General features: G+C 40.8%; 1 protein-coding gene and 1 pseudogene across 4 annotated transcripts in view; one reads left to right on the forward strand and one right to left on the reverse strand.

The window, feature by feature from the left end:
- The window catches only part of RTN4IP1 (reticulon 4 interacting protein 1), a 67,526-nt gene that overhangs the window by 38,606 nt on the left and 3,149 nt on the right, over positions 1–25,771 (reverse strand). For all 4 annotated transcript variants that reach the window (XM_033234745.1, XM_033234744.1, XM_033234743.1 and 1 more), the window contains exons 2-4: positions 21,190–21,341; positions 19,819–19,887; positions 17,932–18,056 (exon numbers count right to left, since the gene is read on the reverse strand). In XM_033234745.1, the coding sequence (XP_033090636.1) occupies positions 17,932–18,056; positions 19,819–19,887; positions 21,190–21,315 (320 nt within the window). In that variant the 5' untranslated portion in view covers positions 21,316–21,341. The remainder of the gene's footprint in view (positions 1–17,931; positions 18,057–19,818; positions 19,888–21,189; positions 21,342–25,771) is intronic.
- LOC117098134 lies at positions 1,420–1,519 on the forward strand (annotated as a pseudogene).

Consider the following 25,771-nt stretch of genomic DNA (forward strand, 5'->3'; position numbering starts at 1 on the left):
CCTGAGAGAAACAAGAAATGGGGAAAGGATTCCCTACTCAATAAATGGTGCTGGGAAAATTGGCTAGCCATAAGTAGAAAGCTGAAACTGGATCCTTTCCTTACCCCTTATACGAAGATTAATTCAAGATGGATTAGAGACTTAAATGTTAGACCTAATACCATAAAAATCCTAGAAGAAAATCTAGGTAGTACCATTCAGGACATAGGCATGGGCAAGGACTTCATGTCTAAAACACCAAAAGCAATGGCAGCAAAAGCCAAAATTGACAAATGGGATCTCATTAAACTAAAGAGCTTCTGCACAGCAAAAGAAACTACCATCAGAGTGAACAGGCAACCTACAGAATGGGAGAAAATTTTTGCAACATACTCATCTGACAAAGGGCTAATATCCAGAATCTACAAAGAACTCAAACAAATATACAAGAAAAAAACAAACAACCCCATCAAAAAGTGGGCAAAGGATATGAACAGACATTTCTCAAAAGAAGACATTCATACAGCCAACAGACACATGAAAAAATGCTCATCATCACTGGCCATCAGAGAAATGCAAATCAAAACCACAATGAGATACCATCTCACACCAGTTAGATTGGCAATCATTAAGAAGTCAGGAAACAACAGGTGTTGGAGAGGATGTGGAGAAATAGGAACACTTTTACACTGTTGGTGGGATTGTAAACTAGTTCAACCATTATGGAAAACAGTATGGCAATTCCTCAAGGATCTAGAACTAAATGTACCATATGACCCAGCCATCCCACTACTGGGTATATACCCAAAGGATTATAAATTATTCTACTACAAAGACACATGCACACGTATGTTTATTGCGGCACTATTCACAATAGCAAAGACTTGGAATCAACCCAAATGTCCATCTGTGACAGACTGGATTAAGAAAATGTGGCACATATACACCATGGAATACTATGCAGCCATAAAAAAGGATGAGTTTGCGTCCTTTGTAGGGACATGGATGCAGCTGGAAACCATCATTCTTAGCAAACTATCACAAGAACAGAAAACCAAACACCGCATGTTCTCACTCATAGGTGGGAACTGAACAATGAGATCACTTGGACTCGGGAAGGGGAACATCACACAGTGGGGCCTATCATGGGGAGGGGGGAGGAGAGAGGGATTGCATTGGGGAGTTATACATGATATAAATGATGAATTGATGGGTGCTGACGAGTTGATGGGTGCAGCACACCAACATGGTATAAGTATACATATGTAACAAACCTGCACGTTATGCACATGTACCCTAGAACTTAAAGTATAATAAAAAAAAAAAAATAAAGACTGAATAATATTCCATTGTAAAAAAAAAACAAAAAAACAAAAAAACCACAATGCGATCTCTCACCCTAGTTAGAATGGCTATTACCAAAAAGACAAAAAGCAGGGCTTGCTTAGGCAGCACATATACTAAAATTGGAATGACACAAAGATAAGCATGGTCCCTGAGCAAGAATGACATGCAAATTTGTGAAGTGTTCCATATAGAAAAAAGACAAAAAATAAATAAATATTGGAAAAGATGCAGAGAAAAGGGGACTCTTACACATCTTTGGTGGGAATGTAAGTTAGTATAGCCAGTATGGAAAACAGTATGAAGCTTTCTCTAAAAGTAAAACTACCCTAAGATCCAGCAATCCTACCACTGAGTATTTATCCAGAGGAAGGAGAATCACTAATATCAAAGAGATATCTGCACTCCCATGTTTACTACAACACTGTTTGCAATAGCCAAGATATGGAATCAACGTAAATGTTCACTAACAGATAAACAGATAAAGAAAATGTGGTACATATACACAATGTAATACTATTCAGCCATAAAAAAGAAAGAATGAAATTCTGTCATTCATGGCAACAGGGATGAGCCTGGAGGACATTATGTTAAGTGAAATAAGTCAGGCACAAGAAGATAAATACCACGTTTTCACTCAAGGGAGAACTAGACAAGGTTGAGGTAACAGAAGCAGAGTAGAACTGTGGTGTATCCGTCGCTGAGAAGGGTAGCAGGGAGGGAAGAACAGGGTGAGGTCTCTCAACAAATACAAAATTACAGCTAGAGAGGAAGAATAAGTTCTAGTACTCTACAGCACTACAGGGTGAATATAATTAATAATAATTTATTGTATACTTTCAAAAAACTCAAAGAGGATTTTTAATGTTCCCAACACAAAGAAATAATCAATGTTTGACTTGAAGGATATGCTGATTGTTCTGATTTGACCATTACACATGGTATCCATGTACTGAAATATCACACTACATCCCACAAATGTGTACGATTATTACATATCAACTAATAGTAAAAGGAAATAAATAAATGTGTATAACTTTTCTCCTGTTAATCTATTCTCAGTTTATTTCAGCAGACTCAGTTATAGAACCTTCAGAGGGCAGAGGTAAAGTACCTTTTGCCCTGATAATTCAAACACAGCTTTAGTACTTCCTAAATGAGGGAAAAAAGTATGAAAAGTGCTTCACAAATACATCCAAAAATTAATTCCCCCAGAAATATTTCACCCTCTTACTTGTGTCCATTCTTACAGAAGTGTTACTAGTCAAATTCTCATTTAAGTTCCTCACAATGTATTACCTGCACACTACAACTTTTCCTCTCACTATTTCCTGAATGGAACTCTCTTCCTCTGAGACCCTGTTCCTCTCATTCTTCCCCCTACATTGCACACACACTGGCCCATTCCTCCAGACTCTAGAATGCTATAATTACTTGCTGAGGTCTCCCTTCCCTTGAAGGCCCAAGTCCCAGTTTTCCTCTACAATACCCTTAAAATAGCCTGGAACCTGTTATCTGTGCCACACATCCTACTTCCCAACCTATTATTCTGCAAGCTCGTAAGGTCAGAGACCTCATATTATGCCCTCCACTGGCCACAGTGCCCTGGATGCAGCAGATGCCTGATCAAAGTTTCTTGACTTTCAAAATCATCCATGGCCAGACGCAGTGGCTTACGCCTATAATCCAGCACTTTGGGAGGCTGAGGCAGGAGGATTGTTTGAGCCTGGGAGTTGAAGATCAGCCTGGGCAACATCATGAGATCACATCTCTACAAAAAATAAAAAATAAATTATCTAGGTATGGTGGTGCTGAGGTGGAAGGATGGCTTGAGCTCAGGAGTTTGAGGCTGCAGTGAGCTATGATTGTGCCACTGTACTCTAGCTTGGGTGACAGAGTGAGACCTCGTCTCTAAAAAAAGAAAAAAAGAAATCATCCAATCACCATTATGTCCTACAATCAAGGCAACAATTGCTACTACCTCAAGTGAGGGGATCGCCTGGCTACTTGAAAGACTGTATTAAAGTTTCTTCCACTAAAGAAAAGCTTGAAAATAATTTCTAATTCTCTCTGTGTGAATGCTGGATACTAAATATAATGGCTACTTCAGGATCCAACTGCCAAATACATCTCCGACCTCATTATTGTCAGCTCATCTCTTCCCCATAATTCTTGATCCAAAGACACTTCATTCCCTCAAATAAGAAAGCAAAACTGTTTCACAGCTGGGCTTAGCAGGAGTGGTTCTGCAATAGCAGCTTCAGTTCCTTGTGCTGCCACCTGATGGCGATCCCAAGCCAAAAGCAGCAAGGAGCAGGCCCAATGAATGAAGTGCTGTTAGCTTATAAAGAAGCACGAGGACTACGCATTTTGTGCAGGTTCAACCATATCTTTATTCAAAGTCCCCAAAAGGACAGTAGGTAAAATAAATTCTCCTTTTTTTGAGATGGAGTCTCGTTCTGTCAGCCAGGCTGGAGTGCAGTGGCACAATCTGGGCTTACTGCAACCTCTACCTCCCAGGTTCAAGTAATTCTCTTGACTCAGCCTCCCAAGTAGCTGGAACTACAGGTGCCCACCACCACACCTGGCTAATTTTTTGTGTGTGTATTTAGTAGAGACGGGGTTTCACCATGTTGGCCCGGCTGATCTCAAACTCCTGACCTCAGGTGATCCGCCCGCCTCAGCCTCCCAAAGTGCTAGGATTATAGGCGTGAGCCACCGCACCTGGTGGCAAAATAAATTTTCATGCCAACAATAAGCCGGTTGGTCTTCTAAGGTCTGAAGTCTTATGGCTGAACTAAATATTCTTGTTGTATTCGTCACAGCACGTTCAATGCAAAGGGAAGCTACTGCTGTTGCTGACCTCCCAGTGGCCCTTCGCTTAAGTCCTACACAGTGGGAATACTTTTTACCTAGCTTGCTGTAAAGGCCACATTATATATTCGAATCTCATTGAAGTAGAAGCCTATTTGTGATAGTGAAGAAATGTGTGCTGTATTTGTTGGTTTATATAAAGTGCACAGAAATACTCTACTTGAAAAAAGCACTGTTATTCAAAATTGCCAAAGTTTTTAATTGTATGCCTCCATTACTTCTTTTTTTTTTGGGACAGAGTCTTGCTCTGCCGCCCAGGCTGGGGTGCTGTGGCCGGATCTCAGCTCACTGCAAGCTCCGCCTCCCGGGTTCACGCCATTCTCCTGCCTCAGCCTCCCGAGTAGCTGGGACTACAGGCGCCCGCCACCTCGCCCGGCTAATTTTTTGTATTTTTTAGTAGAGACGGGGTTTCACCGTGTTAGCCAGGATGGTCTCTATCTCCTGACCTCGTGATCCGCCCGTCTCGGCCTCCCAAAGTGCTGGGATTACAGGCTTGAGCCACTGCGCCCGGCCCATTACTTCTTAAGAACACACACAGAGCCTCTTTGGAAGTCAGAGGGGATTGTACTAGTGACAGATATTTTTTAAATATGGGGAAAACATGAATAAGTATTATACTACTTAGGCATTCTTAAACCCTAAAATCTAACCTGCTCTGTCCTTTCTGCCTAATCTCCGAATTCTCCCTAAACATACATTAAGGCACCGAAGCAATGCTGGCTTCTTTCCCGTGACTGAGTCACTTTTTATTTGGCATTTGGGCACTCTACAATCACAGTTTTCAGTATTGTAATCTTATGAGGTAGGGCACCAACACCTTAGCTGCCTTACAAAAAAAAAAATGAAACATGCTACATAACTTAATCTGAATAAGCAGTAAAATACAGCTACAAAACAAATCAACCAAAGGAGACCAAGATAGCCTAGATTTGTGTGTCCTCTTCTTCTAAGACTCTGTAATTCATGTTGACATTCCCCAATTTACAGAAGAGTTTGTGTGTGAATTAAATGTTTAGAAAGTTAAACACATTTTCCCAAGAAAACAAAGCTATTTATATATCTTGGTAAGGTGGCCAGGGTAAGCCATTTATGAAGGTTAGTTAACCCATAATCGATGAAGAACTTTATACACAGGATAACAATGGCTTTGTTATCTGAAGTGTATTCAGAATTTCAACCGGGGTACTGGGAATGTATCCCCCCAAATGGGATAGGCAGTGGGAACCATCCCAAATAACTGGTTCCTTCAATCGTATGCAGAAGCAGATAGAGGGAAGAAATGCATGTGATGGGCTGGGCGTGGTGGCTCACACCTGTAATCCCAGCACTTTGGGAGGCCAAGGCAGGTGGATCACCTGAGACCAGGTGTTCAAGACCAGCCTGGCCAACATGGTGAAACCCATCTCTACTAAAAATACAAAAATTAGCCAGGCGTGGTGGTGGGCACCTGTAATCCCAGCTACTCCGGAGGCTGAGGCAGGAGAATGGCGTGAACCCGGGAGGTGGAGCTTGCAGTGAGCTGAGATCCAGCCACTGCACTCCAGCCTGGGCGACAGAGCGAGACTCCATCTCAAAAAAAAAAAAAAAAAACAAGGTTTGAAATGTACAAAGCCAGAAGCTAGTCTGTGGAAAATTCTTCCAATTAAAAAAATGTAAGAATTTACAAGACAACACTATATGGAAGAGGTTAACAACAAACTAGTTAATCACGATTGTCCATTAAAATGCAATCGTATTTTAGGCTTATTCACTACACAAGAAAACGTGAAATGCCTTGAAATCTGTAAACCAAAAATAAAATTCTAAGGCCCCAGCCATCTGAATGGACTCTTCTTCTTGGCCAAGGACATTGCCTGAAAATCTAGTTCTGCTCATGATGGGAGAGGAGGTTGCAGGCCTCATTATACCCCTGCAGCATTAACATCAACACAGACCTTCAATCTGCTAGGAAATATTTACAGTCTATTCTCTCTAAAGCCAGCTACTTGGAGGCTTCATCTGCATGACAAAACCTAGGTCTCTACAACCCCTTATCTGAACCCAGACATTCCATTCTACTTATAATAAATCTTTCAACCAACTGCCAATCAGAAATTTTTAAAATCTACCTATCACCTGGAAGCCCACCCCTCTTCAAGAGGTCTCACCCTTCAAGATCAGATCAATATAAATCTTATGTGTATTGATGGATGTCTTCCAAAAATATATAAAAGCAAGCTGTACCCTGACCACCTTGGGTGCATGCCATCCTGAGGCTGTGTCACGGGTGTGTCCTTAACCTTGGCAAAATAAACTTTCTAAATTGACTGAGACCTGTCTCAGATATTTTGGGTTCACAAATCTTATAGCTCATCTATAAAAGGAACTTGGAAGTTACTGTTCCAAATTTGACAACAATCTTACATTTTACTTGACACGAACAATAATGAGTAGTGCTGTGGGAGGTGAGAGAGCAGGGTTTATGAACAATGTCAGGTTTTGGCTTAGGGTAAACCACAATTAACTGACATTAGGATTACAGAGGAAGAGTTAGGGTGGTAGTTGGTAAGTCTTGTTTTGCTCAAGTTGAGTTTGAGATATAAAGAGAACATCTAACTGGAATTCAGTAAGAGGCTAGAGTTAGAAATACAGATCTGCAAGTTACCAAACTATAAGGAGAAGCTGGGAGTAGATGAGATAATCTTGGGAAACAAAAAGGAAGAATAGAGTGGAACACTGGGAAAACAGCACATTTAAAGGGCTGGAGGAAGAAGTGGGGGGTTCTAAAAATGACAAGAAATGGTCAACAAAAAAAAAGAAAAAAGTCTTAATGTCCCTGAAACCATACAAAAAGTAAGTATTTAGGAAGTGGTCAACAATGCCAGATACTTCAGAGAGGTCAAATTAAAATAAAAACTGAAAAATGTCTTTGGGCTCGGCAACTTAAGTCACTTAAGTTAGCTACGACCCCAGTGAGGGCAGGTGCAACGAAAGGCAAGGCTAGAAGCTAGATTACAGTCCACTGAAGAGTAAATGACTTTTAAAACTCACAAGATAGTTAACCCAGTCACTTAGAAAGCTCTTGTGTAAAACACAAATTTCCGGGAGTGAGGTTTCTGCTATTCTTTTAAGTGCCCCCCCACCACTCAGGACTCCCTGGAAAATAGACCCTGAAGCAAAGGAAGATTCATTTCCATCACACTGACCAAGCCAGAGCCTCCACTCTCACTCTCCTTGCCTCCTCAACTCCATACTTTGTTTATGCAAGAAAACAGCAGGTGTTTCTCTCTACTTCCCCTTACCCCACTAACAATACAACCCAGTCAGGTGCAAATCAAAACTCAAAGTCCAAAAGGGTAATGGGCTTGGGGAGTGGGAAGAAACAGGTGGTGGTGGGGTGAAGAAAAGGCCTTAGAATGCATTTGAAAGAAGAAGGCTGTCGTTTTAATATAAGCATATTGGTAGGGAGTAAACCCAATGTTTTTAAGTTTGGGCCTAATTCTATAATTCTATAACAGAATTAATCAGACGCCTAATTTATACTTACATGACAAAATTTTACTGCCATAAAGCCTAATACCAAAAAAAAAGTATTCCTAAATTCACCTCATTGAGTTGCAAGTATACACAATTTAAAAGTGAAATTTATTTTGTGAAGGAGGAACAGTTCAATTCCCAACTCTGTTGCCCAGGCTGGAGTGCAGTGGCACGATCTCAGCTCACTGTAACCTCCGCCTCCCAGGTTCAAGCAATCCTCCTGCCTCAGCCTCCTGAGTAGCTGGGACTACAGATGTGCAACACCACACCAAACACCTTTCAATACTTCTAGTCAAACACAGTGAAGTACAACTTTCCCGGCAAGACATGAATTTCAGGCAGAGCATGAAATATTCAAGTGTACCCATGACACTACCAATAAATAAAACCATCAAATCTTACTATATTCAAAAAATATCTGGTTGTAACAACTTTTTAAAAAAATTTCTACTTATTGGAGAGCCCTAAGTTATCTATGTGTTCCTACTGAACAAATTATGAAGAAACTACAGATGGACTGATAAAAAGGAAATAATTTTGACTTGACATTTTCTTTTTCTCTTTTTTTTGGTTTTGAGATGGAGTCTTCCTCTGTCAACAGGCTGGAGTACCGTAGTGGCACAGTCTCAGCTCACTACAACCTCCAACTCTGTGGTTCAAATGATTCTGCCTCAGCCTCCCAAGTAGCTTGAACTACAGGTGTGTGCCACCACATCTAGCTAATTTTTGTATTTTTAGTAGAGACGGGGTTTCACCATGTTGGCCAGGATGGTCTCGATCTCCTGACCTCGTGATCCACCCACCTCGGCCTCCCAAAGTGCTGCGATTACAGGTGTGAGCCACTGCGCCTGGCCTCACTTGACATTTTCTAACAGTATCAGCGTGTGGACAAAATGACAGTATTACATGACTCAAGAATCAACTATCTCCTTGGTTCACTGATACTCAGCTGCTGCAGAAAACTACAGAACAAAGGGGAAAAAAGGTAACATCATCGAACCCTTAGAAAGATTTTTCTGAATTTCAAATGAGCTGTTTGCCATAAAGAAATCCTACAAAATCTTCCAAGGTGCTGATAGGTGTTTTTGTCATTGTTAATTTTGGTTTTTCTTTAATTAACTGATTAGAAAAAAAAGACGAGGGGGGCGGAGCAAGATGGCCGAATAGGAACAGCTCCAGTCTCCAACTCCCAGCGCGAGCGACACAGAAGACCGGTGATTTCTGCATTTTCAACTGAGGTACTGGGGTCATCTCTCTAGGGAGTGCCGGACAATCGGTGCGGGTCAGCTGCTGCAGCCTGACCAGCGAGAGCTGAAGCAGGGCGAGGCATCGCCTCACCTGGAAGCGCAAGGGGGAAGGAAATCCCTTTTCCTAGCCAGGGGAACTGAGACACACAACACCTGGAAAATCGGGTAACTCCCACCCCAATACTGCGCTTTAAGGAAACAGGCACACCAGGAGAATATATCCCACACCTGGCCGGGAGGGTCCCACGCCCACGGAGCCTCCCTCACTGCTAACACAGCCGTCTGCGGCGATCTATCCGCAAGGCAGCAGCGAGGCTGGGGGAGGGGCGCCCGCCATTGCTGAGGCTTAAGTAGGTAAACAAAGCCGCTGGGAAGCTCGAACTGGGTGGAGCTCACAGCAGCTCAAGGAAGCCTGCCTGTCTCTGTAGACTCTACCGCTGCGGACAGCGCACAGCTGCAGTCCATTAGGGGAAAGAGCGGGGCCGCTGCAGACCCGAACGACTCTGTCTGACAGCTTTGGGGAGAGCCGTGGATCTCCTAACGCGGAGGTTGAGATCTGAGAACGGACAGACTGCCTGCTCAGGTGGGTCCCTGACCCCTGAGTAGCCTAGCTGGGAGACATCCCCCACTAGGGGCAGTCTGATACCCCACACCTCACAGGGTGGCGTCACCCCTGAGAGGAAACTTCCAAAGAAAGAATCAGACAGGTACACTCGCTGTTCAGCAATATTCTATCTTCGGCAACCTCTGCTGCTGATACCCAGGCAAACAGGGTCTGGAGTGGACCTCAAGCAATCTCTAACAGACCAACAGACAGTCCTTCTGACTGTCAGACGGAAAACTATCAAACAGGAAGGACACCTATACCAAAACCCCATCCGTACGTCACCATCATCAAAGTCCAGAGACAGATAAAACCACAAAGATGGGGAAGAAGCAGGGCAGAAAAGCTGGAAATTCAAAAAATAAGAGCGCATCTCCCCCTGCAAAGGAGCGCAGCCCATCGCCAGCAACGGATCAAAGCTGGTCAGAGAATGACTTTGACGAGATGAGAGAAGAAGGCTTCAGTCCATCAACCTCTCAGAGCTAAAGGAGGAATTACGTACCCAGCGCAAAGAAACTAAAAATCTTGAAAAAAAAGTGGAAGAATTGACAGCTAGACTACTTAATGCAGAGAACATCATAAACGAAATGACAGAGATGAAAACCATGACACGAGAAATACGTGACAATGCACAAGCTTCGGTAACCGACTCGATCAACTGGAGAAAGAGTATCAGCGATTGAGGATCAAATGAATGAAATGAAGCGAGAAGAGAAACCAAAAGAAAAAAGAAGAAAAAGAAATGAACAAAGCCTGCAAGAAGTATGGGATTATGTAAAAAGACCAAATCTACGTCTGATTGGGGTGCCTGAAAGTGAGGGGGAAAATGGAACCAAGTTGGAAAACACTCTTCAGGATATCATCCAGGAGAACTTCCCCAACCTAGTAGGGCAGGCCAACATTCAAATTCAGGAAATACAGAGAACGCCACAAAGATACTCCTCCAGAAGAGCAACTCCAAGACACATAATTGCCAGATTCACCAAAGTTGAAATGAAGGAAAAAATCTTAGGGCAGCCAGAGAGAAAGGTCGGGTTACCCACAAAGGGAAGCCCATCAGAATAACAGCAGACCTCTCGGCAGAAACTCTACAAGCCAGAAGAGAGTGGGGGCCAATATTCAACGTTCTTAAAGAAAAGAATTTTCAACCCAGAATTTCATATCCAGCCAAACTAAGCTTCATCAGTGAAGGAGAAATAAAATCCTTTACAGATAAGCAAATGCTTAGAGATTTTGTCACCACCAGGCCTGCCTTACAAGAGACCCTGAAGGAAGCCCTAAACATGGAAAGGAACAACCGGTACCAGCCATTGCAAAAACATGCCAAAATGGAAAGACCATCGAGGCTAGGAAGAAACTGCATCAACTAACGAGCAAAATAACCAGTTAATATCATAATGACAGGATCAAGTTCACACATAACAATATTAACCTTAAATGTAAATGGACTAAATGCTCCAATTAAAAGACACAGACTGGCAAACTGGATCAAGAGTCAAGACCCATCAGTCTGCTGTATTCAGGAGACCCATCTCACATGCAGAGACATACATAGGCTCAAAATAAAGGGATGGAGGAAGATCTACCAAGCAAATGGAGAACAAAAAAAGCAGGGGTTGCAATCCTAGTCTCTGATAAAACAGACTTTAAACCATCAAAGATCAAAAGAGACAAAGAAGGCCATTACATAATGGTAAAGGGATCAATTCAACAGGAAGAGCTAACTCTCCTAAATATATATGCACCCAATACAGGAGCACCCAGATTCATAAAGCAAGTCCTTAGAGACCTACAAAGAGACTTAGACTCCCATACAATAATAATGGGAGACTTCAACACTCCACTGTCAACATTAGACAGATCAACCAGACAGAAAGTTAACAAGGATATCCAGGAATTGAACTCATCTCTGCACCAAGCGGACCTAATAGACATCTATAGAACTCTCCACCCCAAATCAACAGAATATACATTCTTCTCAGCACCACATCGCACTTATTCCAAAATTGACCACATAATTGGAAGTAAAGCACTCCTCAGCAAATGTACAAGAACTGAAATTATAACAAACTGTCTCTCAGACCACAGTGCAATCAAACTAGAACTCAGGACTAAGAAACTCAATCAAAACCGCTCAACTACATGGAAACTGAACAACCTGCTCCTGAATGACTACTGGGTACATAACGAAATGAAAGCAGAAATAAAGATGTTCTTTGAAACCAATGAGAACAAAGATACAACATACCAGAATCTCTGGGACACATTTAAAGCAGTGTGTAGAGGGAAATTTATAGCACTAAATGCCCACAAGAGAAAGCAGGAGAGATCTAAAATTGACACTCTAACATCACAATTAAAAGAACTAGAGAGGCAAGAGCAAACACATTCAAAAGCTAGCAGAAGGCAAGAAATAACTAAGATCAGAGCAGAACTGAAGGAGATAGAGACACAAAAAACCCTCCAAAAAATCAATGAATCCAGGAGTTGGTTTTTTGAAAAGATCAACAAAATTGACAGACCGCTAGCTAGACTAATAAGAAGAAAAGAGAGAAGAATCAAATAGACGCAATAAAAATGATAAAGGGGATATCACCACCGACCCCACAGAAATACAAACAACCATCAGAGAATACTATAAATGCCTCTACGCAAATCAACTAGAAAATCTAGAAGAAATGGATAATTTCCTGGACACTTACACTCTTCCAAGACTAAACCAGGAAGAAGTTGAATCCCTGAATAGACCAATAGTAGGCTCTGAAATTGAGGCAACAATTAATAGCCTACCCACCAAAAAAAGTCCAGGACCAGATGGATTCACAGCTGAATTCTACCAGAGGTACAAGGAGGAGCTGGTACCATTCCTTCTGAAACTATTTCAATCAATAGAAAAAGAGGGAATCCTCCCTAACTCTTTTTATGAGGCCAACATCATCCTGATACCAAAGCCTGGCAGAGACACAACAAAAAAAGAGAATTTTAGACCAATATCCCTGATGAACATCGATGCAAAAATCCTCAATAAAATACTGGCAAACCGGATTCAGCAGCACATCAAAAAGCTTATCCACCATGATCAAGTGGGCTTCATCCCTGGGATGCAAGGCTGGTTCAACATTCGCAAATCAATAAACGTAATCCAGCATATAAACAGAACCAAAGACAAGAACCACATAATTATCTCAATAGATGCAGAAAAGGCTTTTGACAAAATTCAACAGCCCTTTATGCTAAAAATGCTCAATAAATTTGGTATTGATGGAACGTACCTCAAAATAATAAGAGCTATTTATGACAAACCCACAGCTAATATCATACTGAATGGGCAAAAACTGGAAAAATTCCCTTTGAAAACTGGCACAAGACAGGGATGCCCTCTCTCACCACTCCTATCAACATAGTGTTGGAAGTTCTGGCTAGGGCAATCAGGCAAGAGAAAGAAATCAAGGGTATCCAGTTAGGAAAAGAAGAAGTCAAATTGTCCCTGTTTGCAGATGACATGATTGTATATTTAGAAAACCCCATTGTCTCAGCCCAAAATCTCCTTAAGCTGATAAGCAACTTCAGCAAAGTCTCAGGATACAAAATTAATGTGCAAAAATCACAAGCATTCTTATACACCAGTAACAGACAAGCAGAGAGCCAAATCAGGAATGAACTTCCATTCACAATTGCTTCAAAGAGAATAAAATACCTAGGAATCCAGCTTACAAGGGATGTAAAGGACCTCTTCAAGGAGAACTACAAACCACTGCTCAGTGAAATCAAAGAGGACACAAACAAATGGAAGAACATACCATGCTCATGGATAGGAAGAATCAATATCGTGAAAATGGCCATACTGCCCAAGGTTATTTATAGATTAATGCCATCCCCATCAAGCTACCAATGACTTTCTTCACAGAATTGGAAAAAACTGCTTTAAAGTTCATATGGAACCAAAAAGAGCCCGCATTGCCAAGACAATCCTAAGTCAAAAGGACAAAGCTGGAGGCGTCACGCTACCTGACTTCAAACTATACTACAAGGCTACAGTAACCAAAACAGCATGGTACTGGTACCACAACAGAGATATAGACCAATGGAACAGAACAGAGTCCTCAGAAATAATACCACACATCTACAGCCATCTGATCTTTGACAAACCTGAGAGAAACAAGAAATGGGGAAAGGATTCCCTATTTAATAAATGGTGCTGGGAAAATTGGCTAGCCATAAGTAGAAAGCTGAAACTGGATCCTTTCCTTACCCCTTATACGAAAATTAATTCAAGATGGATTAGAGACTTAAATGTTAGACCTAATACCATAAAAACCCTAGAAGAAAATCTAGGTAGTACCATTCAGGACATAGGCATGGGCAAGGACTTCATGTCTAAAACACCAAAAGCAATGGCAGCAAAAGCAAAATTGACACATGGGATCTAATTAAACTAAAGAGCTTTTGCACAGCTAAAGAAACTACCATCAGAGTGAACAGGCAACCTACAGAATGGAAAAAATTTTTGCAACCTACTCATCTGACAAAGGGCTAATATCCAGAATCTACAAAGAACTCAAACAAATATACAAGAAAAAACAAACAACCCCATCAAAAAGTGGGGAAAGGATATGAACAGACATTTCTCAAAAGAAGACATCCATACAGCCAACAGACACATGAAAAAATGCTCGTCATCACTCGCCATCAGAGAAATGCAAATCAAAACTACAATGAGATACCATCTCACACCAGTTAGAATGGCAATCATTAAGAAGTCAGGAAACAACAGGTGTTGGAGAGGATGTGGAGAAATAGGAACACTTTTACACTGTTGGTGGGATTGTAAACTAGTTCAACCATTATGGAAAACAGTATGGCGTTTCCTCAAGGATCTAGAACTAGATGTACCATATGACCCAGCCATCCCACTACTGGTATATACCCAAAGGATTATAAATTACTCTACTACAAAGACACATGCACACGTATGTTTATTGCGGCACTATTCACAATAGCAAAGACTTGGAATCAACCCAAATGTCCATCTGTGACAGACTGGATTAAGAAAATGTGGCACATATACACCATGGAATACTATGCAGCCATAAAAAAGGATGAGTTTGCATCCTTTGTAGGGACATGGATGCAGCTGGAAACCATCATTCTTAGCAAACTATCACAAGAAGAAAACCAAACACCGCATGTTCTCACTCATAGGTGGGAACTGAACAATGAGATCACTTGGACTCGGGAAGGGGAACATCACACACTGGGGCCTATCATGGGGAGGGGGGAGGAGGAGGGATTGCATGGGGGAGTTATACATGATATAACGTCATGCACATGTACCCTAGAACTTAAAGTATAATAAAAAAAAAAAAAAAAAGAAAAAAAAGACGATTCATCTTTGATAACAAACACTGACCTGCTTTGTGCAGACTAAGGCATGCCTTAATGCCAATAGCTAACAGAAAAGGAACAGTTATTGCTTAGCATATTGAAGCCAAAATATGCTCCATCAATCACAATGAATAGTCAAATGGAAAATCCACTTTGGACACTGGAACTTCTGACTTTAGGTACAATAAAATCTCATTACAGAATTTCTTCATTAAAAGTATTTTTACAGTATTTTAAGGTGCTCACATCTCTCATGTGATTCTCACAAATAAACAGTTAAAAGAGGTAGGCCATTATTATAACCCATGTGTAGTAATTTCAGTAAACCGAAATTTCTGAGAGCAGCAAGTACCAAGTGCTATGTTCTGAATGTTTGTAATGTTTGTGTCCCACCAAAATTCATATGTTGAAATCCTAACCTCCAGGGTGATGGTATTAGGAGGTGGGGTGATTAGGTCATGCAAGCAGAACCCTCATGAATGGGATTCATGCTCTTATAAGAAAGAGAGACCCGGCCGGGCGCGGTGGCTCAAGCCTGTAATCCCAGCACTTTGGGAGGCCGAGACGGGCGGATCGCGAGGTCAGGAGATAGAGACCATCCTGGCTAACACAGTGAAACCCCGTCTCTACTAAAAACTACAAAAAACTAGCCGGGCAAGGTGGCGGCTCCTGTAGTCCCAGCTACCTGGGAGGCTGAGGCAGGAGAATGGTGTGAACCCGGAAGGCGGAGCTTGCAGTGAGCTGAGATCCGGCCACTGCACTCCAGCCTGGGTGACAGAGCGAGACTCTGTCTCAAAAAAAAAAAAAAAGAAGAGAGACCCCAGGGATAGCCTCACCCCTTCCAGAATATGAGGACAAGCGAGAAAGCACTGTTAAAGAACAGAAAGTCGGTCCTCACCAGACACAAAATCTGATGTCACCTTGAGCTCAGGCTTCCCAGCCTCCACAACTGTAAGAAATAAATTTCTCTTGTTTCTAAGCCACCAGTTTATGGTATTTTGTCATAATAGCCTGAACGGACTAAGACAGCGAGGTCTCACTGTGCTCACTGAGTCACTCAGGACAAATGCGTCCTACAGGTCACAACATGTGAATGCAGCATAAGTTCATGATGTGAATTACTGAGACTCTTTACAGTGGGTTTCATTCTAGATTGGTTAACATGGGGCTAAATCAATGAACAGACCCAACTCAATATAACATATCGTCACCTAATAAGGTCTAAAATTTTCCATTTCTCAAAGCTCTCCTCAAAACCTACATTGTCCTATACTCATAAACTCAGAGGAAACCACAAAGAGGCCATAAATAAATAGCATGTGGTCACCTGGTTAGTTAATGGCAGAATAAGACCCAGGGCTCCAACTTCCCAGTTCCAGGCCATTGTTGCTTAAACAGAAGATAACAGAGTACCAAAGAATTAGCCACAAAGCCAACAATAAACTGAGGACTCACACCAATGTCTCTGAGAAGAGACAGATCTCTGCCTCTAAATTTTTAAATTTTTTCTTATCTTCTAGATTGTTTTTTACAGTATATTAAAAGTAGGTCCAGAGAGCCCTGAACCAGTAAAAGAAGTGAGAGCTCTCTAACAATAGTGCACATATAGTCATGCAGGCATAGAAAACCTAATGTTTTTAAGGGAAAAAACAAAACAATAAAACAATGCTGTTGCAGAGTCTACAATTACAATACAGGTCTAAAAATCTTCAATAAGGTTTTCGCAAGGTTATTAGCTAAGAGAAACCATTAGAAAAATCTATGTGGTCAAAACTAATTTAATTTAAACAAAGTGTTGATCAAAATGGCAACTTCAAGAAAGATAAGCCACAATAGCTTAAAAAGTAAACAGCATTGACCTTTAGAATAAATATTTACCTTGAATTCTAAGATAAAGGGCAGCACCTCATTAGATGAATAGCTTTCATAAGCTTTCAAAAACACAGCTATTAAACTTTCATTAAATTTAATGCTCTATCACCCAACACATTAAATGTAAAGTGCAATGTTTCGTAACAACAGAACAGAATCACACAGACTTTAGTTATGTTACCAGCACAATCCTTAGTAATAAAAAAAAACCAGGTTATTTATTATAGTTTGACCTACAGCTCTTTCCTTCAATTGTTAAATGGTTCTTAGTGTGAAGTTTTCTCAACAAAAAACAAAATCATCATTTTTCTCTATGATGGCAACTTTCTAAAATACAAAGAACACCATAATCTCCTTGCTAACAATAGTAGCCACCATTTACTGAGTGCCTCCCATGTGCCATAAACTGTGTCACCAGTTTAATGTGCATTACCTCATTTAACCTTCAAAACAAAACTCATTAAAAAGTGAATGAGTGGGTCACCCAGCTGGAAAGCAACAGAATCCAGATACAAACTCAAGTACATCTGAGACATTTCTGGTCACCGTGTTGCTGCTAACCCAAATAAGCACACGCTCAAGGCACTGGGAAATTAGAATTCACCTAATGGATATTAGGCATTGAGACTGAGAGAACTTAAGAATATTCAATAGTTTTGCAGTCTCTTTATAGAAATATGCAAGTGTGAGAATAACTCCTGGGAGAGGTAGGGAAAAAACATTTTCACTTTGACATCATTCTTTAGAAACTGTATGGGATGATTCTTAACCTTTTTAGGAATTTGATTAAAAAAAAAGATATGGATCTTCTTCCTAAAGAATCACATGTAAAATTTTGCATTATTTTAGAAGGTTCAGACACCTAAAGTCCATTCCATCCACACATCTCAGTTAAAAAATTTCCAACTGATTGGGCTGAAAATCTACAGAATGAAGCTAAGAAAATGCAAACTGACACAAATAGAGTGCTTTGGAAATTGTTTTCAAATGTTAGTACAGCTCTGTTCATGTAAATGATACTAAATTTCAAAGCTCTAACAAATCTACTGCAAGGAACTCACAGAAGGAAAGAAAAGAAGTTTAGATGCTGCCACTGACTGATACACTTACCGTTTTCCTGTGCAATTCTTGTCATTCAGGCCACCAACTTTGTTTATGGCAGACCAGGCTGTGAGAGCCACATATGGCAAAGAGGCAGCTTGAGTATGAGTGAGTGATTTGGGTTTGTGAGAGACCTACATTTGAAGACAACAGTCAAAAATAAGCAATGACTTGCAAACCTCTGCACACAATTAAGCACATTTACCTTCACAGGAATCCAGCTGACCCTTGAACAACAGGGGTTTGAATTATGCAAGTCCACTTATATGTGGATTTCCTGCCTCTGCCACCTCTGAGACCAGCAAAACCAACCCCTCTTCTTCCTACTGTTCAGTCTTTCTAGTAACATGAAGACAACAAGGATGAAAATCTTTATGATGATCCACTTAATGAATAGTAAGTATACCTTTCTTTATGATTTTCTTAATAACATTTTTCCGAGCTTCCTTTATTGTAAGAATACAGTATATAATATACATAACATATTCTAGCTTCATTTATTATAAGAATACAGTATATAATATACATAACATATAAAATATGTGTTAGTTGACTTTTTTGAGACGGAGTCTTGCTCTGTCACCCAGGCTGGAGTGCAGTGGTGCAATCTCGGCTCACTGCAACCTCCGCCTCCCAGGTTTAAGTGATTCTCCTGCCTCAGTCTCCCAAGTAGCTGGGACTACAGGCAGCCCCCACCACGCCTGGCTAATTTTTGTATTTTTAGTAGAGACAGGGTTTCACCATATTGGCCAGGCTGGTCTCGAACTCCTGACCTTCTGATCCACCCACCTTGGCCTCCCAAAGTGCTGGGATTACAGGCGTGAGCCACTGCACCCGGTCTTAGTTGGCTTTTTATGTTATCAGTAACGCTTCTGGGTAACAGTAGGCTATTAGCAGTTAAGTTTTAGGGGAGTCAAAAGATGTAGGTGCATTTTCTACCCCACAGGGGTAGGTGCACCAACTCCTGCATTGTTCAGGTGTCAACTGTATTTTCATAGATAAATCTATAAAATTATTCCAGTTCAGTGTTTATTGCATACCTTACTCCAAGATTATCCTTAATAAATATTGTATAGCTCTATCTGTTGCATACCTTGGAGTAGGGTATGCACATGCTTACCCTACTCCAAGATTATCCTAACAAATATTGTAAAGAATAACTCTACCTGCCTCACAGATGTTCAATAATGTTACGTAGGCTACATTATCAGATATAACTACTTCATTGTTTATAAAAACTACTTTGTTGTTTATAACTACTTCATTGTTTATAAAAAGACCACATCAATATTCCCGTTTGTCTTGAAGTAAATCCAAATAAACCTTGAACTCTCAAAAACACATCCTAATTAGTTTCTGAGATCAGCTGTTTCCTTTACTCTCATTTTCTGGAAAGGAAATCTTTCTAGATTTTCTCTAATCTCAGTAACAACCTTTTTCCCCTTCCTGCCCTCCCTTCTATAGCCAATTTCCTCAATGTTAACCCCTTTCTCTCTATTCAATTTTTCGGTCTCCTGACTGCATTTGATTAGACTCCTGTTTTTAAAGTTATTCAAAACCGCTGGATATTTCCATGTCTCCATTGGTGACTAATCCACCCCCTCTACTGCCTATATCTGCTTTCAACTGTTTACCTAGGGTAAAACCAAGCAACACAGCAGGGTTCTAGGTCTCATTCCAAATCCCTGCTCCATGAGAGAAAAACAGCTGTGTTAGCAGGCAGTGTTACTGAATGGCATCAAATACTTTTTTAATCTCTCAAAAATTTCTATATTATCTCTTTATAAACTGCCCCATGAAACATAAACTAGATCTGAAAAACACCAATTATTTCAGAGATATTTGCCAGTCTTTGTTTAAACTTTCTAATGCATTTCATTCAAGTTGGTAGGTTACCTCATTCCCACTGACTACAACAAACTCTGAAAGAGTGCCTTGTTTCCAAGGAGGAACTGCAGCCCAGACCTGAAACACACACACACAGACAGCTTCATTAGAAACACAGGTATTTTCTGACCAAAGCTAAGCATGAAGGTGTTCCCTAATATACATCCTGTGCTGTGAAAAACACAGAAGTCAGCACTACACCAAGCAGGAGTGTTATTTTCATGATATAAATGTATTACTTAGTATGATTCTGGATTTATCAAGTCAAACCACACTGGAAGCAGATGCCAGTATATCCTGCTGCATTTACTACTACTTCGAGTACCAATAAGACCATAATCTCTGGGGTTTGAGTCCTGGCTGCACCACTTATTAGTTAGCAGACCTCTTTAGAGCTTTGCTTCCTCATCTGTAAACTGGGCCTAACTTTATCTACCTCAGAGGGACTAAATGACATATTTTATAAAAAGCAACCAGAACAGTGTCAGCTATGATTATGAACTATCATTTCTTGGCACAAAAGTTCAAAGTGACAAGTGATAGATGATTATACCAAACTTAAACTATTTTAAAGCCATCTCATCCATAAGGTAAAAATTGTCATTTAAAGGCCCTTTCAAGGAAAAAAATACCCTAATCCTACATATTTTAAAGTCTTGCATTTCTTAAGTACTAAATTTAGAAAACACAAACTCAAGTACAGTCAACATATTTCGGAACTGTTTGTGAAAAAATGTAACAACAGAACCAAAAAAGTGACAGTTCTAGTCAAAGTTCAGTACTTTTGTTGAAAACAAGAAAACAGGTCAACAGCATAGAATATACTTCTGAAACAGAATGAAATTTGCACATTTAGTAAAGGAATATGTGGGAGTTCAGTCAGGGTGGTGGGAAAAATTGTAAGAGGAAAAATTGTAAAGTTACAGGAAGTAGACACAAACCTACTTGGAAGGCTGGGGGTGTTGCACAGCTTCAGTAAAAGATTTGGCTGAAAGCAGCCTAATCCTCTTTACCTTGAGTTGATAGCAATAGAGCAAATAACTAGGGAATGTGGGGCAGTTTATCTAAATAGTTTGCTTACTCACATGGTCCTAAGACCAACCTTTGATCTTTCATGGGTGCATGATTGCTCCCTACTGGACGGTCGGCAATGTTAATTACCCTATAATGGTGTTTACTCGAGACCTTCATCATTTAATCCACACTAAATAAATGTGAACTTCCTCAGTTTATGGGGTGGATGCTGCAGATTCAGGGAGCAGAGGCCTGTTAGCCGCACTGACAGGCAAAATATCTGTGTCAGTGTACATCTCTCATCCATCGCTGGATCAGGGTCTATGGGTTGGACCCCTGCAGGAATAGTGGCATTCCCCAACTCACCTCATCTCCAGGCTTGAAGTATTTCACATCAAGCCCACATTCCATCACCACGCCAGAGACATCCCGACCCAGAGTCAGAGGAAATTCTTCTCCTTTGATTTTCATGTGTAAAGGATCACGCTTCATATTTAAAGCTTTAGCTCCATAACCACCTGTAAAATAAAAATACAATTTATCTGTTTCCTCCAAATGTAAGTATGAAATGCTTTTAAAACTACTACAGGGTTATAGTCCAGTACAATTTTAGGTCTTCAAGATGTAGATTATAAATCATTCTATTACAAAGACACATGCAAGTATATGTTCACTGCAATAGTATTCACAATAGCAAAGACATGGAATCAACCTAACTGCCCAACAATGATAGGCTGGATTAAAAAACTGTGGTACATACACACCACGGAATACTATGCAGTCACAAAAAGGAACAAGATCATGTTCTTTCCAGGGACATGGATGGAACTGGAGGCCATTATCCTTAGCAAACTAACACAGGAGCAGAAAACCAAATACCACGTTTTCACTTATAAGTGGGAGCTAAATGATGAGAACACATGGACACGTACAGGAGAACACTGGGGTTTTTCAGAGGGTGGAGGGTGGGAAGAGGAGGAGGATTAAGAAAAATAACTAGTGGGTATGAGGCTTAATACTTGGGAGATGAAATAATCTGTACAACAACCCCCATGACACAAGCTTACCTATGTAACAAACCTGCACTTGTACCCATGAACTTAAAAGCTTTTTTAAAAAGTAATCAACCTTATAATTTTTTGCCAATACATGGGAAAGCATAAAAAGATGGATTTATTTTCTTTAAAAAAAATTTACTTGGAAAGTGATAATCACTTATTAAACTAAAGCCACCATTGTTCAAAATATTTTTGAAATTCAAATTTTGAAATTGTCTTCAGAACTTTTAGTATTATCTTTTATACAGTTTTGCTTTGTTCTTTGAAGAGTATGTCTTTATTAACGTGTTCATTCAGGAACCTTTTTTTTCGTTTTTTTTTTTTTTTTTTTTTTAAGAGATGGAGTCCAGCTCTGTCACCCCGGCTGGAGTGCAGTGGGGTGATCTCGGCTCACTGCAAGCTCCATCTCCCGGGTTCACACCATTCTCCTGCCTCAGCTTCCTGAGTAGCTGGGACTACATGCGCCCATCACCACGCCCAGTTATCCTTTTTGTATTTTTAGTAGCGACGGGGTTTCATCGTATTAGCCAGTATGGTCTCAATCTCCTGACCTTGTGATCCACCTGCCTCAGCCTCCCAAAGTGCTGGGATTACAGGCGTAAGCCACAGCGCCCGGTCTATGAACTTTTTAAACAACAAAATATTTAGTGACAGGTCTGGTGAAGATAAACGTTTAAGCTGTTTGAAGTTAATAAATAAATAAGGCAAGAATATAAAGTATTTGATACTGACAATAGTTCATGAGTAATGATCCCCACATCCTTAAAAATATTTCCAGAACAACATCTTTGAAATAAATTGGAATAAATTCCTGAGTGAAGAAAAGCCACTTGGCTGCATCTGTTCTGACGTGTAAAATCAAGTTGTTTTATTATACATCTTTTTATTTATTTATTTAATTTTTTTTTGAGACAGGGTCTTGCTCTGTTGTCAGGCTGGAGTGCAGTCACGCAATCTCGGCTCATTGCAACCTCTGCCTCCCGGGTTCAAGTGATTCTCCTGCCTCAGCCTCCCAAGTAGCTGGGATTACAGGCACACACCACAGCCAGCTAATTTTTGTATTTTTAGTAGAGACAGCGTTTCACCATTTTGGCCAGGATAGTCTCAATCTCCTGACCTCACGATCCGCCCACCTCGGCCTCCCAGAGTGCTGGGAGTATAGGGAGCCACCATGCCTGGCCTATTTTATTTATTTTTTTAAGAGATGAAGCTTCACTCTGTTGCCCAAGTGCAGTGATGTGATCTTGGCTCACTGCAACCTCCACTTCCTGGGTTCAAGCCATTCTCATGCCTCAGCCTCTGGAGTAGCTGGGATTACAGGTGTGTGCTACAACGTCTGGCTAATTGTTGTAGAAACAGGGATTCGTCATGTTGGCCAGGCTGGTCTCAAACTCCTGGGCTCAAGCGATCCACCCACCTTGGCCTCCCAAAGTGCTGGGATTACAGGCATAAGCCACCGCACCTGGCCCATATCTTTTTATTTTTAAGAATATTTACAGGCCAGGTGCGGTGGCTCACACCTGTAATCCCAGGACTTTGGGAGACCAAGGTGGGAGGATTGCTTGAGTTCAGGAGTTCAAAACCAGCCTGGGTAATATAGCAAGGCCTCATCTCTACTAAAACTTTGAAAAATTAGCCAGGCATAGTGGTACATGCCTGTAGTCCCAGCTACTCAGGAGGCTGCTTGAGCCAAGGAGTTTGAGACTGCAGTGAGCCATGGTCACATCACTGCACTCCAGCCTGGGTGACAAAGCAAAGCTCTGTCTCAAAAAAAAAAAAAAAGAAGAAGAAGAAGAATATTTACATAAATATCAGCTAAACAAAACTGAAAACATTCTTTTAATTACAATTTTTTTTGTTCCAGTAAATTTGCTACTGTATAATAATCCAGAGTAATTTATTACATGGCTTCCACATATAATGACTTTTCTCAGACTCAAAAGTATCTGCTATTCTCTCTTCTGCTTGACATTTTTCTGAGAACATGTCTGCCATGTGAGGCTCTCCATGATAGGCACCCTGCCTACCTCTCCAGGGTCATGTACCGCTCACTCCCTGCCTCACAACGCATGCTCCAGTCACTAACCCGTTCTGTACATCTCCCCTTGCCCTGCACCCACTCCTATGGGCAATCCATTAGATCTTAGGAATGAGGAGAAAGCAGCAAAGGAGACTAAGGAGGCAGTTTAAAGACGTTCAATGCTGCTGACAGGAGAGACAGGTTTTCAAATAAGGTCCAAAACTGCTAAGAGGCTTTAAAACAAACAAACAAACAAACAAACAACCCTGGATCTAACAACATACAGACCTTTGGTAACCCTGCCAGGAGCAGCTGCTGTAGTGTGCTCTTGAGAGAATGGGAAATAAGGGACTGGAGACCATGAGAAGACTGAACTCTGTTTAAAATAGATTTGTTGTAAGGGGAGCAGAGAAATGGAACAGTAGCTCGAAGTGGCAACTAAGATGGACAGAGGACTTTTGAGTGGCTTTTTTTCCTTCTTCTTAAGAAAGGAGAAATAATAGCAAGTCTGTATGCTAATGGGGATGATCCAGTAGAAAAGAAAAGATTGAGGATGCAGGAGATAACTGCTGGAATGATATCCCAGAGTAGGTGAGAGGGGAGGGGATTAGAAACACAAGCTGAGGGCTGGCCTTCTGTGAAAGCAGTGACAGCCGATCCATACAGCAGGAGAGAAGGTAGAAGATACGGAGAGAGATGCTGACAGGCGGGTAGCTTGCATGAGTTGTGTTTCTAATAAAAAATCAAGACACATGGATCAAGTGTTTGAAAGGTGGGAAAGTTCCAGAAAATCTAAGCTGATGGCCATTATACCAACATTACACATTTGCCATCTGGCTAGTTAGGATTATACTCTGTCAGGGGGAAAAAAAAAAACAACTTCACCTGTAATATTCACAAAAGTCATGTGCTTCACTTTTCCTGTCTTACGAGCCTTTTCCACTGCTAAAGATAATTAAACAAATCTTCACTGAAACCTCTATGTGGTTTGAGCAACAGAAGTGGACATTTAGCCATGTCAAACTTTAGCTGCTGTTTAAGAGCTGCAGAAAGGTTTCAGTCCTCTTTGAGGTACAGAAACTGCAGCTCAAGGTTGTTTCTAGTTTTCTTGGTCCCCTGATATGCTAATGCATCAACTGAGTAGCCTTGGCTCACTGGTACTATCTAACAAGAGCCTGAACCCAGAATGTAGTCAGCTGGCAGTTAGTAATTGAGAACCTGTTTGGTGACACAGATGACTGAATGGGGCCCTTAAGTGTTCCATCCCATTGACAGGGGTTGCCACCTTGACTTGTTCAGAGAGTTGGGCCAATTTGAAAAATCTTAAATCTGTCATCAGTTTAAAGACGTTAAGCCCATCTAAAGACACCAAACTTTGTTGGTATGATGCTGTTGGCTGCATTTTTTTCCCCACGTAAAAATTCTTCATTTCTTTAGCCATTTCTATGATCTATTATTTTATGTCCAACAGTAGTGGCCATCTCCAGAAAAACAGCCAGCCTTCATCTCTCAAATAAAATAGACATGTCTCTTGCTTTCTTGTCAAGGGAAATAACTGCTTCCTACAGTTTACAATCTTCTACTCATTATTTTATTTCCCCAAGCTACTGTTTCAGATATCTTCTGCAACGACAATAACATATCCTCAAATGGAAGGAAAAAAAAAAAAAAAAGATGGTAACTTGCGAATAATATTACCCAATCAAGTCACAAAAAACTAAGATATTTCAAGACTACTATATAAAAGTGAAATGTTTTACAGTGTTAGATGATTAAACAGCAGCCAAGAAAAGTCTAGATACAGCTATTCTGTTTAAATGAAAATGTACATGGCATGAATTACGCATGTGCATTTAAAGAAATAAAAAGC

The sequence above is a fragment of the Trachypithecus francoisi genome, unplaced genomic scaffold (genome assembly GCF_009764315.1).
Source record: "Trachypithecus francoisi isolate TF-2019V2 unplaced genomic scaffold, Tfra_2.0 Lachesis_group15, whole genome shotgun sequence".
Classification (NCBI taxonomy): Eukaryota; Metazoa; Chordata; class Mammalia; order Primates; family Cercopithecidae; genus Trachypithecus; species Trachypithecus francoisi.